Source organism: Athene noctua, chromosome Z (assembly GCF_965140245.1).
Source record: "Athene noctua chromosome Z, bAthNoc1.hap1.1, whole genome shotgun sequence".
Taxonomy (NCBI): Eukaryota; Metazoa; Chordata; class Aves; order Strigiformes; family Strigidae; genus Athene; species Athene noctua.
The window spans coordinates 41601439-41616830 of NC_134077.1; the positions used below are offsets into that span (position 1 = coordinate 41601439).

A 15392-nucleotide genomic window follows, 5' to 3' on the forward strand; every position below is an offset into this window, starting at 1 on the left:
AGTGATTTCTATTTAAAAATACATTGTTTTCCAGAAAAGTCAAGACTGTATTCAGAGGTTTGACTATGGAACAGAATAATTGCTAATAACAGTTTTCTCTAGCTGGAGAGACTTCCAAAGTTGGACTCTGTCAGGACCTTTAAAAAGTAGGCCACTATTATGTAGGTATTTGGCTCTAGACAACAAAGTTTTGAACATCTGATCTATTACAGAAATTATATAATTGTGTCACTTCCCTAAAGATGTTCAGGAAAAAAAGAGTCCCAGTGTTAACATTATAGTAGAAAGCAGCCATAAAAACTACAAGACTACTGAAATGAACTAAAAAAATACTGAATTGAACATTAAAGCTGTAGGACCCTAACCTCACTTTGTAAAGAACAAATATCTGAGAATCTGTCAGCAAGTATGTAATACGAATGACATTCCCAATGTCAATCTGTGAAGGTCTCCGTAGGATCTTAAAAACCAAATGTTTATTACAACAAAACCTTATTTATTTACTTGATACCTAACTCAGCAGTAACTTACTAGAACATGTCTACTTTTTCTAAATGGCATAATTTGGTAATTTATGTAAACAACTATGGGAATTAGCAGAAGCTATCTCTTTATCCTCTTCTCTCTACTGTCAGCTCCAGAAAGATAACTTAAATGCTGCCTAATAGCAGTAAATAGACAGCTCTACCAGGTACCTCTATGAAATGTTTGTATATAGATCTGGGCATCCTTTGGTTTAAAATTTGTGTTTTGTAAAAGTAAAAAAAAGAATAACAGCTGCTAGTGTTCTTTGGCCCTGATAGTCTTTACTTTTCCCTCATTTTTATCAAACAATTTAATATAAATGCCTTGTTTTGAGCGGAAAAAAAAGCACAAAAATAACAAAATCAAAACTAGCTGCAGAGCTGTTGCAATCTAGACTTATTTATCATCAAGACAAAAAGATGTTCAAAATGATGTTTTTCCCAGAGTCCTATTTTTAATCACTCTGCAAACCTGTTTTGTATTAATGGGAGTTCTTCAACTGAAGTTATGCTCATATAGGTAGTATTCTGAGGCTGACAGCAGTTTATAGAAGTAAAAGGAGAAAACACTTTTTTTTCATTGCTTTCTGTTAGTAGCTCTTTCTCCATATTCATTTCTTGCTTATTACTTTTACACTTACATATGATATCTGGAAGGACAGTGTTACTGATAAAAAGTCCAGGATTAAGTTCAGCCTTTTAGCTCCGTCTTGCAAAAATTTCTCCAAAGTTATATGAATTCTCCATTTTATGATTATTAGCCTTAAGGAAATTACTAGAATCTATTACATTAGAGAACAAATATATAATTCCTATGGGAATAATTAAAGAGAACTATCGATTTCATCTAGTATTCTTAATCCAACTATGAGTCTGAATGGCAAAAGGAGCAGCTAAGAAAAACAGCCAGGTAAGAAATTTCTTACTCTGTAGCACAGCTTTTGCCCTCAATACTCAGTAACTGAACAGTAAGCAATCAGTCACAGAAGGAAGGGGTCTGAAGAATAAATAGGAATGTAATTCTTGTAAAATGACAAACAAAAGGTGAGTTTTTTCCCCATATACAAACCTCTGGTTTCATTATCCTAATAAAGATAGCTGACCGTAAACTTTCTTAGAACTTGCAATAGTGACTGCTGCAGAATTTACCATCTTTTCTACAGGAACTATGAGACTTTCAAAGATTTAGCCTCTGAGCACAATAAAATAATCTGGGTGGTTATGTGTACTACCCAGCAGATAGTCTGAAAGATGTGACTTGAAGGTCTGACATTTTTCTTCTTATGGCTTTGTGTACTTAACACTGTTCTGAATAATACTTCTAAAAGAAGTTCAGATTAACTTTTCTTCATTCTCTGTGTTTCAAGTAAATTTTGGTCTAGAGCAAAGTTCTTTAGTTTTGGAGGATTTCACAGCTAAAATGAGGATTTTATGTCCTTCTAAAAATCCAGGACACATGAATTGACACCTGCATAAATGATTGTAATGTCTAGGCCGAAAGTTCCCAGTCATCACTAAACTGAAGAAGTCCTGTCTGGTATAAACACGTAGTTTAATTCGGAACTCTACTACAGTATAAGTAAACCGGAAATCAACAAAAAGTCTGCTCTTGTTTGTTAGCTGAAAATTTAATCTAACATTTTAGCCTTTTTTTACTCCGCCCTACTGTAACTGAGAATTCTGTTTCACAGTTTATCCTGGCCATAAAGAAAGGCTTACAGACAGTATAAGAAACTTTGCTCAGCCGCAGTTGTTTGAAGAGCCATTTCAATATACACTAAGCATCTGACTTACAATTCTGAGACTGCAGGGAGCTTCAAAATCCACAAAATCCATATATGACACATTTTAGACATAATTTAGATATAACTTAGCAGATTCCTTTTGTGTTTGTTACAGATTGGGACAACTTCAGTCTTTATAGTCAGCTTCTTATTTTCAGACATTTAAAAAAGTTTTAGTGTTAAGGATATAATTTAAGAGCTTAAAATACACAAAATCTGTTTTACGAAGGTGTTTTAAATTAATTTGGTAGTGGTTTCATTTCATGTTGGAAAAAAATCCCGAAGTTATTATTTGTTAACTTACCTACTCCCAAAATTCTGCAGTTCACATTTACTGCCTCTGATGCAGCCTCTACACACATCTTTAGAATTAATTCTAGTCTGTCTTCATAAGTTTTAGGGTTGAGCTGGGTATACTTCTTAACTATTTCACCCTAGAAATTAAAAACAACATAACATGCCCCACAGAAATGTACTTCATGATGAAACTTCACTTTAAACTACAAGTCAACTTGAAAAATGGAGAGTCATAACTCTTAAAAAAACCCAAAACAGATGCGTGCCTTAGATCTTGGTCCTACAGACTGTTCTGTGCAAGATTCCTGACAACTCTGTGGGACAAGTTTGCAAGATGAGGCATTACATTCTGCTTCTGTAATCAATCTCCCCTGACTGAAATAAATACGTATTTTAAGAAACACATGGATCATGTAAGGAAATATCACTGGAGCTGCTGGAACTGTTGTTATGAGTAAACCATGATACAATAATGCACTTAAGCTCAATACTAAAAAAAAGAGAGAGCAGCAATTGCCGAAAAGGACAAAAAAACCATAGTGCTCTAAGAATGTTTCCAGTTCAACTACATGAAAATTTTGCATGCTGTCACAGAAACTGCTATTTTACCAGCAGGAAGAGAGTCAGCCAGATAGGAATTCTAGAAATTTCAGTGTTAAGATTACTATCCTTTCAGAAATAACTTTTCTTCTAAACACTACTTAGTCACTTGTAATATTTCTGGACTACCATCTACTGTGATGTATGTTGTATGGGGGAGGGAGAGCCCAGGAAAAAGGGATCATTTTCAACCCTAGGAGTCATGCAGTGGTAATGAAAGAATTCATTGTGCATGCCTGAATCTGTGGGTACTAAGGAACTAATCTTACTGTAATGTTATTATGGCACGATTAGGCCAGGAAACTGCGGAAGATATGCTGTTTAGCGATGTTATTCTCCCTATTATATCCCCTCTACTCTACAAAGTAAACACCATTGGATTAATACAACTGAGCAAAAAGGAGTAACAAAGACAGTCTAGATCCAACACGGCTGATTCATTGTTGCCAAAGTAACTTTGAAAAGTCCAAGATGTCAATGGTTTGAGTATTAGATCTCATCATTTCAGCTTCACGTCAGCAATAGTTTGGCGATTTTTATGTTTAGTTTCCTCATCACTTTTGGTTTGGAGTAGGAGGGAAATCAGAGGAAGTTACTTTGGAAGACAAGGCTGCAGCAAACATTATCAGAAGACAGAACAGCTTTTAAAAAGAGCTTTTCAAAACTCATTTTCTTAATGAAAACTACGCCTTTAATTCTGCCATCTTCTGTTAAATGCTTACATCTACTGTATAAATGTTATTATGTAATTCTGATCCTTTTCACTCTGATTTGCTAACGTTTCAACTTTCATAAATGCCACTTCAAGCTACACTGTGTAAAATGGACAGGATTTTTAATTTTTTTTTTTTTTCCTCAGGCTCTGTTGGTAGAAAACTGTGGTATCAATTTTACATTCAAAAAATTATACTGTTAAAAGTTGACTGTAAGACCTTAAAGATCTGCCAGACATCTCCTTTTAAATGAATGCAAAAATTCTAGACCATACCAGGTCCATTTACGTAGCACCTCACCTTTCTGCAGACAACTTTACTTTCTGGGTCACTATATCTAACTGATGTATTTATCTGGAAGTATACAGTGTAACTGTAGGAGTAACTGTCCAATACTGTTGGGAATAAAAGCCAGAGACTCCTCAACATGAGTTTTATTCACATCTTTAAAGTGCTGCAGAGTTCAGGACTTTTATGGGGGTTTTTTCCCCCCCAAACAGGAAGACAGGTGTCTAAATGAATCAGAATTCTTCAGTCCCAACTATCCTTTCATTTATCAACCTGGATAAGAATTATTTCAAATATTTTTACACCATCACCAAGTATTTTTTATCCCATAAGCTTGAAGCTCACAAGTTTAAATAGCAATTTTGTGTTTTTTCTGTTGTTCTGGATAATTAGCTGATAGTCATAGGTGTATTTACTTGTTTCACTGTAAGATGCCTTTGCAGGTGATTTGGCACCAAACTGATACTGATGCCATTTTGGTAGACTCACCTGCTGTTTTGAAGACATTGGATTTTGTTGTGTTTGCCAAGCATGGACTTTCCATCTTTCCGAGTTAGCTGACTGGCTAACTAAGCTATGCAAGCAGTGCATACTTACTAGTGCTATGACACAGGCAAAGGAAAACTTCCAACTGTGCCATTACCAGAGAAATGGGTTGAGGAACTTCAAAGAGTAGAGACCATTCGATCACACAATATTCCTAAACCTGAACATCAACATACATCCTTTACAAGGCTGTAACTTCAAGCCTATTTCAAATGGGTTACTTCTACAGGAAGAGAGATGCTTCAGACTCAAAACTCCCTCAGTCTTTAAACTCTTTGCAAATTCTAGTGTATGTATCAAATGCTGTTTATTCTGATGATAGTATAAACCATCAAGCACCACCTCTTTTCATACATTAAAGAACACAGTCAGCACAATTAAAAAAAAAAACCACAGAATCATCTAGGTTGGAAAAGACCTTGAAGATCATCCAGTCCAAGCATTAACCTAGCACTGACAGTTTCCAACAATACCATATCCCTAAGCGCTATGTTGACCCTACTCTTAAACACCTCCAGGGATGGGTACTCCACACTTCCCTGGGCAGCCCAAACCCTGACAGGAATATTAGGAGATCATCATACAACTTAAATCCACCACCCTTTTCCAATGAAAGATCAAGAAACTAATTCAGCTGGTTTTAAGAAATCTTTTTTAACCAGTTCCTACTATTTAGCAATGAAGACACCATACCCTTCCAGACTATCTATTCCAGCATTCCCTTGCATTTTTAGAAAATGTACTTTGCTAGCTTAACAGCAGTCTCAGAAAAGCAAACCAGCAGGCAAGTTGTATCAAGACTGTATTAAAGGTGCAACAAGTGAGGAAAAATCTACTTTACCCCTCTACAGCAAAAGCCAGTGGGACTGCTTTGTGTTGGAGCTCTTTGACATCACAAGTCCATATCCCCACTGTAGGAACAGAACCACAACGCCCAATAGAATTTGCAGAATATCTAAAAGCACAACAGAATATTTACCTTCATACTGACAATTGCTACTCGGAGATTTGTTCCGCCCAGATCCACAGCCAGAGCACTCTGTGTCTCTAGAATATGGTCAATATCTTGAGAAATACTATCTTTGACAGGAGGAAAACAGAATTTCTTTTGCAATGGCTCTTTGAGATCAATAGACTTAAGGAACTTCAAAATTCTTGGAACAGCATTACCATCTCCATATATTTTTGAGCTATAATATGAAAAAAATCCATTTAATTGGAAATAACACTGCAACGTACAAGGTCTTTATATGACAGAAGGCTGTAACACTGTGTCATTACAAAATCACGATATGGCTACTACAACAATACTGCAGCTCACACTACTTGAGTCTGTCATGGGATATTGTAGATAGTATCAGTAGTTTGAAGATCACGCCACAGATAGTGCAAGCTTGACATTAGCTCCATTTTGGAATATGAAACATGAAATGTAGAAAACTGGAAAGTTAATGATGCCAAAAAACATAAAACATTAAAAGTTTAATGAAAGTACTCATATAATAAAGCTCTAGCTCTAACAATATGGAAAGTTTATGTATGTGCAGCAAGATGTACTTAACACACAGATGACAACTGCACAATAATAAACTGTACATACATGTCAATTTTCAACATATAAGTCTGGTTTTAAAATATCATCATACAAGGTGTCAGACATTTGGCATTACATGATTTAGTTTTTTTACTCTATTGAGGTTCTTAAGAAACATACTTTTGATTGTTGTCCTTAGTTAGATAAATACCTCTTCAAGTTTGTAAGAACTTACATGTTAAAAGAACAGAGGGTAGGTACTGTATGGCTGAAGAATAACAAAAAAGCATCTTGCTATAATCCTGAAGCTTCCTTGGAAGTTTGCACTCAGGACTCTCTATGTGTCATGCCTGAGGTCAATCCAGCTATGAAGTAGTGTGTCCCTTCAGGCACAAGTCAGGAGTAGGCTGACAGACTGTTTGCCCCCATGCTGTTCCTATGGAACAAGCTCTCTTAATTATGCTAGTCTAAGCTAACGTAGAATTTTGTGTTCTTTCTTTTGGATATTAAATTACTAGTTATATCAAAACATTACTAGTATTTGTAGAACAAAGAACAAAATGTTACTAATCTGTATACCAGATATGGCACTATGATTCTGAATGAGGTATGTGAAATGAAAAATAATTTGTAACCTCACCTTAGAGTATTAAAAGCACTCCAGATACAATGATCCATCTCAGGACTAAATGCCTTTTACTCTACTGCTTTAACATCCCCTTCAATGAAGCAAGATTTATATACTTACCATGGATACTGTTTACCAAACTGCAGGTGTAGAGCATGTAGTATCTTATCCTGGGTATCAGCATCACGAACATGAAGAACATTTTCACCTAGATGACAAAAGTTAACATAACAGGACATGTCAGCTCCTCAAATTACATTAGAGGATAAGAACTGCTTTAGAGATCAAGAAAAAATTAATTTCCTCTAAGCAGGAAAGACTCCAGCCAGATCAACGTCACTTTTCATCAATTATATGCATCCTCTTACTCCCAGTCAAGCAGTGGTGACTCCTGTGATACGCTGTCATGCATTATGAAACACTAGAGAGTAGCATATTAGCCTTCAACAGAATTCTATTACTAAATTAAAAATGCATAAATGAAAACAGGGAGTAAATGGCTATATACCTGCATATCTGTGAAACACTAATACAGTTAGTTCCTGAAGTGGTGAAAAGTTTGTATTTTTTAAAGTGAAATTTTAAGACATGTCAAACACCCAACTAGCTGTAAAGGAAAACAATTAGTTGTCTATTCTGCTAATGAAATCCACTGCAAATGGAGATGTATTTTAACTTGTCTATAGATGCAAACCTCATTATCTTACATAAACACACAAGCAGCACTATCTTGATACAGAAATAACCAGTGAAGCTTCAAAATGGGTCAAGAATTACATTGCACTGATACTGCAAGATGGCCTCTGTCAAGCATTCATTTGACTTTACCCAGTGGAAGAAAAAAACCTCAGAACCATGAGGAAATTGAAAGTTAAGCAAACGTGTACCTGTTTCTCTTCCTGTCTGACGTGTCCCCAAGTTGATAACCGGTGTACCGAATGCTCCTACCTCTCTGACACCACAACTGCTGTTGCCAATCATACAACCAGCATGAGCAACTAACTGAATGAACTGGTCAAACGGGACATGCTTTACAGCCCTAAAATTAGGATGGTGTTCAATGCCCTTCTTCCTCATCACCCGAACCATCTCTTTGCTTCCTACAGAAAAACAAGATATAGAATAAATGATTGTTAAACTGAAAGTCCAAACATGCAAAGGACTAACAGCTGTCCATTGAATTGCCATCTCTGAGTTTTTGTTCTCTTTTTACCCTCACAGTATAAGTTGCAGAGCTGGGCACTTAAGCCCAAATTTGACCCCAAAATCCACTGCAAAAATCTTTATGTAGCTTTTAGTTAATTTAATAGGCACTGATACTGCTTTTACATGTCGCATGGTTTCCCTTCATCTTCCCACCACCACTGAAAAGCTGTCATGTCTTCCCAGCAATGTAAATAAACATAGAACTGCAGCAGATGCACACATGATGCTGAGACCATCCAGCAATTTCCACCTGGCTGGAGGTTCCAGGATAAAAGCACTCCATAAGAAACAATGTATGCTTTAAAGACAATCTGTTTTGTGTCCTGTCGTGCAGGTATTTTACTCACCTGCATCCACATTAGGGAATAGAACAAGTGTTCTCTTTTTAAAGGAGATGAGTGCATCTAGTGTAAGCTCAAACATCTTTATGGAATGTTTAATATCTGTGGTTACAGGGTGTTGCAGAGCAACTATATAATCTCTGGTTTTGACATCTTCACCTGTCCAAATGAAGCCAAAGAAAAGTCTTTTTATTGGCGCAGAATTGTAAGAGGAAGGGAAGACATACTTTTGAAACTACAGATGTGAAAACCTGAACAGTAAAGGCATTGAAGGGGGTATCCAACACAAATTTCAATGCTACAATAAAATTCAAGGGAATAACAGGAGAATATAGCTTGTTATTTGCCTCTCTAAGCAAATCTCATTACTTCAGAGACCACTACCTAAACCCCAGCAATCTGCTAACTTTCAGGCCTACATCTAAAGCTCATACCAGTATAAGTCTGGATTAACATGAAAGCCCTGAAGCTGCTTGGGTTTTCTGTCAGTTGCCCATCTTCAAGCAAAGATTCATTCTCATTGCTTAAAAAAAAGTCAGTCATACTCGTTTGAGTACATTTGATAAAAAAGTTTATCTGCAAAATATTCATCTACTGATCTAAGAAAATTCCAGCTTCCAACTACACAGGTTATTGTGCCATATAAGAGACTGCTTTTTATCTTTGACAAACCAAACACAAAACCCCATTTTTTACAGGAATTATTTGTAAGTCAATGAACATGTATTCACCAGAAGAATGTTCACAATATAATTCCCCTTTGATTTCTTTTAGATTAGCCCTGAATAGCTTTGATTCTATTTAAATACATCCTTTAGACCAAAATAACTATTCACATAAGACTGTTTTGTTTTTAAATTGTTCAGCTCAGAGAAGTTACCTATTTACAGGGTAACTTTTTTTGATTTAGCAAAAGGACCTGATGAGTTTACTAGGAGAGATTTGTAGCTTTCCAGCTGTACATATTAGAACACAGAACAAAAGAAAAAGAAAATGTAAAAAGAAGTATAAGATACTATTACCAAATATACTGTTTTTTTGAGAAGCAGGTTGATGCTTGATAATCATGTCCAATTAACCAAATTTAAACTTACTAGCATGAAGTCTGTCTCTTTCTTTCCTGTACTTTTCTCAGAGTCACTGGTCAACAGACTGATAACCTAGTTACTGATTTTGTCTAGTGTTGAAAGTCATATGAAAAAAGTAAGAAGTGGACTGCTCACCTAGCCACATGCGTATAATACTCATGTAGTCCTTATTTCTGGCAGAGAGAAGCTTGTCATATGAAGGACAGCCTGCTAAAAGGATGCGGTCATGGTCTTCACACATGGCTATCAAATGCTGCTCTGCACTCCTTGTGCAACACACATGGTAATGGGCCAGTTTAGTTATAGCATGTCTGATAGAGTCATCAATGGTCCCACTGACTTCCCCACCTTCAATGTGAAGAATGCGAATATTCATCAGGGCTGCAGATGTGGCCAGAGCCAAAGCATCAAATCTGTCCCCATGAACTATCATTATATCAGGTTTCAGGCGGTTCAGGACATCTGGTAACTTCACTAATGCAAGGCCAACTGACTCCACCATAGCTGCCTCATCTTCCCCTCTCACAATGGTGTGCAATCTTGTATGAATATCGAAGTCATCTTGTTCAATCATACGATAGGTATTACTGAAGAGCAAAAGTGTTAGAGTTAGTACAACTTGGTTTTACAGCAACACAGTTTGACAAAATAAGTATTAGAATAGTTATACTGGATTTGAACACAGGCCTGCTTATCATATCTCCTTCATTAAGGAAAACAATTTTTAAGATTTTAACAGAATGTTCTCATCTATATGAAGATCTTCCCTCATATACCAAGCATCAAGTTTTCCAGACACCTTTAATGAGAAGCTTTGCTGAACATGTTCTGGAAATCCTCAGAAACCAAACTCTTTGTTCATGTGTTTGCAGAGCCTTTTGGAGAATAGATATGGTATGGTTTCCTTTCAGGAAAGGTATGTTGACTCCTCACCAATATATCGACTGCTGGACAAGTGTGTAAATACAACAGATATGATGCAAAGCTGAGGCCTGTATGTTCAAGGAAAACATCCTGCAGCTAGCATTCATTTTCCAGATTCTGTATTTGAGCTGTATAAAGACTTATAGACGTCAGAAATCACTGCACAAAGGCCTTAAGTTCAAAGGAAACAGACTTAAAAAAAGGCTTTCCACACAGCCTATGAGCTTCATTTCATAATGAGGAAGTTAAAACATTCCTTGAATACTAAGAATTGTTACTGTTTAAAGTTAACATGTTTGAAATATGAAAGATCACACATCTGTATAATACTTGTTTTCCACATGCACTAAACCAGACCTAAGAAGTCTGCACACTCTGGCTGGAATGAGAAAAGACCCAGAAGCTTTCCAATTTTGTCATTAATCCATCTGACACATTCACTGTCTTATTCAAAGCATTACACTTTTAAACTGATTTCAATCAGATTTAATTTTCATTAAATCCACTCTGCTACTCATACTCTGCAAATGAAAATCTCACAATCTGCAAGCTGAGCAAAGATAGCAAGGACTATAAAGTGCTCCAGCTCAAGTAAAGAAGCAATCTCCATTCTGCATGACTCAAGAAAATCCTAACTATTCAATTCTTCTCACCGCTGAAACACACAGAATACCTTCCTACAAGTAATTAACTTGTCAAGTAATTTGTTTTTTTAAAAAAGGCAAATCCTTTTTATGGGACTGAGTGAAAGCGGCTCAGATTTTTATAGCATAAACTGCATTACATTTCCAACTCCATTTACAATTACCCTTCACAGACCTACCTTTTTTTCTACTGTGTGCATTTATCTCAAAAACTTTCTCCTCTTCTATATTCTTTCCCTTCTGAAAGATCAAAATCTAGGGAACAAGACTCTGCATTTTTGTTGTTTTGTTTCTTTTACTGTCCTCTAAATATTTTAGTAAGAAACATTTTGCAGGATCACTATCATTCGAATTCTGCTACTGTTGATTGCCCTACTCAAATCATTAGAACACATACATTTTGAGGACCTTTAATTCTCTAGGATCCCCCAGGTAAAGGAGTTCAGGGCTAGGTCCCCAAAAAAGCCCCAAGCAATACCAGGGTTTAAGAATACTTACCACAAAGCAACCAAAAGCAACAACATTTTTCAGATCAAAACCTTTATTGCTTTGTGCATTACAAATCATTTACATCAGAAAGATGGGTGTTAAACACCTTGGAATTAGAAAAGTAGTATTTCATACTACTTTGCACAAGTCTTGCAATCCAGCAAAGGATTCAGAACTATAGAAAAATCAGGGTCATGTTTCTCCTCTTCAGCAAATAAAATGGGATCACCTTATTTCTCCAATCAGACAGGATGTAATTCAACATGCTAACCTGCCAAGAAGTCTGACGGGGTTTTTTGTTTGTTTTTTTTAAATCGGGTTTCGTTTGTGGTGTTGAATTCACCTTGACATGTTATTAGATAGAAAGAGCATCCAGTACAAAGCAAGGAACAGAACACTATATTGAGAATGAACAGCAGTGGAACTTCCTGTTTTAATAGTTTGAGATAATATAACTTTCTCATACTCTAAATTATAGAGTGCTAGATTTTCTTGTTGTAAAGCCAGAAAGTGTCTTCACTTGAAGATATGCATAACATTTCTAAGAAGTTCAACAATGCTAAATATGCTGCAAGCCTTATCCTAAAGTTTGATTTTGACTTGTAAAGTAAGCATTTTCCTATCTTTTTCCAGTTACTGGGCCCAATCTGGTAAATACAGCCTGAGCAAAACCAACCAATCAACCACAACCCCAGTAAGAATATGTATGCTGCTCCTTCTGCCTTTTCTCCAACAAGCAGCAGACTATTCACCCCGATGTGGAAAGTCCTTCCAAAGGAAGGGATTTGGACCAAGACATTCCATCCTCCCAGGCAGGTGATCTGACTACTTACTTATAGTTTGGCAGGAGAGATTAGGGTCCCTTCCATAACACCCTATACTTAATATATCTATCATTTATTTATTTTGTCAGGAAGAGACAACTACCCTTTCCTTCTTCCACAATCCTGTAAGGAAGAACTAACAGTATTCCCCAGGGATATGGAATATATAAGTACTTTCTCCAATAACTATACAAAGTGGAAGAGCTACAACATTAAATGACTGAAGATTTTCTTTCCTTTGTGAAAATTAAAATCTATAGCACATTTTTCTTCAATAATCACCAGATTCTTAGAGAAATCTCAATTAATATTGAGTTTCTCACTTCATATTGTCTGGGATCCTGTTGCACATCTCAATTACAGCATTTATACAAAACTTTCTAAAATTCCAAGACTTGTTGGAAAAAAAAAAACCAACAGAAATATGCAATCACAGAAGAAGCTTCAAAATGAAATAAAATCTGAAAAAACACTTTTAAAATTTTGCTGTATATATTCATGATGATAAGGATTTTGTTACCTAACATTCATGATGTTATCACTCACACCCAGAAACAGATTGGCAGAGAGACAAAAATTCACCTTACCCATAATCATCAATCAGGTGGGAACCAAGCACTACAACATCAAGTTCAAAGAACTGCGGTTCTGCCTTTATACCAAACATAATGGGAGCTAATTTTGAATAATCAGCACGGTTGCAAGTAGCCACACAAACACGAAGTTTGTGGTTGTTACCATTCTTCTCCATGACTTCCTTTTGTTTCTGTTTTGAAAGATTCTTGAAATACACTTCCTGAAATAAATGGGGGGGAGGGGGGTGGAGAAGCAACATTAATAATAATTTTTATAGCAAGTACATGGTACACTTCATAATAGGCATACACAAGTGCAACCCAGTGCTGTGACACATACTAACTCATCCATTGATAAAAGACAGTACCTATCATTAGAAAGTTTTAGAAAAGGATGTTTATTTTTTCTTTCTTACTTAATTTTAATACCTCTATTTCTATAAATAATATATAAAAATTCTATATAAACAATATTTAAGTAATAGGAAGTTCAACTGTAATTAAATAGTAAACTACTTTTTCATGTTCAGATGGAAACTTCTGAAACATGATTGATGCCTTAGTAAGTGAAAGAAAATAACCTCATATTCCAAAACCACAGAATGGAACAAACAGCTAAAAGATACATTCACTGACAGACTCTGTGAACAAAAAGAGAAAGTTTTTACCTCAGTCAGTTTATGTACCCCTTAAAAACACTTTGTTGAGGTAAAGTGAGTTAAACACTAACTTCTAAACCCTCACATGCTGTTTTGCAGGCCAAAGTACATCAAGATATTCAATAATACAAAATTAGGTTACAATAAGACAAAAACTTTTAGAGACAAGTAGACAAATAAGGGTGATGATTATTATCAGGCAATTTGGAGGTTAGTGAAAAAAAAGTTTCTGTGTTGAAATGCCACAGAAACTCAGTATTTTCACAAGCAACATCAAGAGTTATTGTAACAAGACATTTTCTCTAACCAAATTTTACAACTTGTTTAGCAGCTGATTAAACTATGTAATAATTTTTAATGTTTGCACATCCTCTGTTTACCATTTTGCCTTGATGTTTTTATTGTGGGTTTTGTTTCCATTTAGCAATTGGTAAAAACATTTCAGAGAAAAGAAAAAGCCCATTAAAAAAGTATATAGTGGTGACCCCCTCAAACGGAAACTACTAAGTTGGTAGCAGAGTGTATCAGATCAGCTATCTGTAAGTTATTTGTTGTCCTCCTTCCAAAGATAACTGTATTTTAGGTAAGTACCATCTTTTCAGTACGAAATCTAATGTTATGTCAGATTTTTACAACAGTTTAATAGCAAGTAAACTTTTTCCATATTAATGCATAAGGATTGCTCGTCTCTGACTCCGAGTATCAATCTCTACTGGTTTTGACAGCTAGGGAAGCTCTTTCTGTACAGCTCCTATGCAAGCATGACAATATTGACATACAATGTCATGCTCCTTTTATATTGCATTTCATTTTTGTCAGTAAATTTTTAAAGCAAAGTTTATTGTGACATCCCATTCTTATGAATCTTAAGATTCAGCAAGTTCTCAAAGATTTCCCTATTTTTAACACCGATTAGTTTATGTTTTATCACAGATAGTGAAACATTGTTTTGGTGTAATAGTAACATTAGGGTGATCAGGAATCTATCCCAAGTTGTAAAAGGTAAGAAAATGTTTCTAGTCTCCCCTTGCAATCCACTATGGCTCTGTTTTTCCTCCAACAGCCATGATTCCTGATTTTACACTACCTTTCAGAATAAAACTGAAGTAGCAAAAAGCAAAGATGGTTGCCATCATTAAACTCATATGAAATGGCACTTCTCATTTACTCAAGCAAAGCAGCTATGTCTGCGCTAGCCAACTGCAGTAAAATAGATACAGTTTGTAATTTCAGCATTTGATTACTATGATGAAAAATTGAGTTCTGTGGATTCAGCCATGAAGTGATAGATATCCTTCATCTGAATTTACATTTGAACTGTACTTCAAATTGTCAAATGATAATCCTCCTGGCAAATTGTTTCCTCATGCTGAAAGCATCTGCAGTTATGTATCATAGTATATACAATGGCTGTTTTAATTTAATCTTGTCTTTCTTTTTGTCTAACAGACTTGAAATATTTTTAAAGTATGTAAGAAATTCAGTACCTCATTTTGAAAATGTAGAAAGAGTACTTTGCAGGATTTTAGTTACTGTATAAAGGTAGGTCAGAGAGCATGTTATCCTGTATGACCAAGGGAAACCTGAAACCACATTAGCTAGATTCAGATCTGACTGAACCACTGCTTTCTCGTTTCCAAGACAACCTCTTTTTGGAGATGGTTCTGAGCAGGACATCCTGTCATTGCATATGTAAAAGCAGCCACTAATTCAAATAAAATCACATTC

At 35.7% G+C, this 15392-nt stretch overlaps 2 protein-coding genes across 15 annotated transcripts in view; one reads left to right on the top strand and one right to left on the bottom strand.

Moving 5' to 3' along the window:
* The window catches only part of CLTA (clathrin light chain A), a 42478-nt gene that overhangs the window by 25264 nt on the left and 1822 nt on the right, over nt 1–15392 (top strand). Inside the window, exons 5-6 of one of the 3 annotated variants that reach the window (XM_074932091.1) lie at nt 12240–12422; nt 12520–12574. In XM_074932091.1, the coding sequence (XP_074788192.1) occupies nt 12240–12422; nt 12520–12559 (223 nt within the window). In that variant the 3' untranslated portion in view covers nt 12560–12574. Of the gene's footprint in view, nt 1–12239; nt 12423–12519; nt 12575–15392 lie in introns of those variants that run through there. The other 2 variants (XM_074932093.1, XM_074932094.1) reach the window with 2 other exon arrangements.
* The window catches only part of GNE (glucosamine (UDP-N-acetyl)-2-epimerase/N-acetylmannosamine kinase), a 36889-nt gene that overhangs the window by 8456 nt on the left and 13041 nt on the right, over nt 1–15392 (bottom strand). For all 12 annotated transcript variants that reach the window (XM_074932077.1, XM_074932082.1, XM_074932089.1 and 9 more), the window contains 7 exons: nt 13018–13226; nt 9685–10136; nt 8468–8620; nt 7802–8014; nt 7035–7122; nt 5732–5942; nt 2613–2742 (listed from right to left, as the gene is read on the bottom strand). In XM_074932077.1, coding sequence (XP_074788178.1) covers nt 2613–2742; nt 5732–5942; nt 7035–7122; nt 7802–8014; nt 8468–8620; nt 9685–10136; nt 13018–13226 — 1456 coding nt within the window. The remainder of the gene's footprint in view (nt 1–2612; nt 2743–5731; nt 5943–7034; nt 7123–7801; nt 8015–8467; nt 8621–9684; nt 10137–13017; nt 13227–15392) is intronic.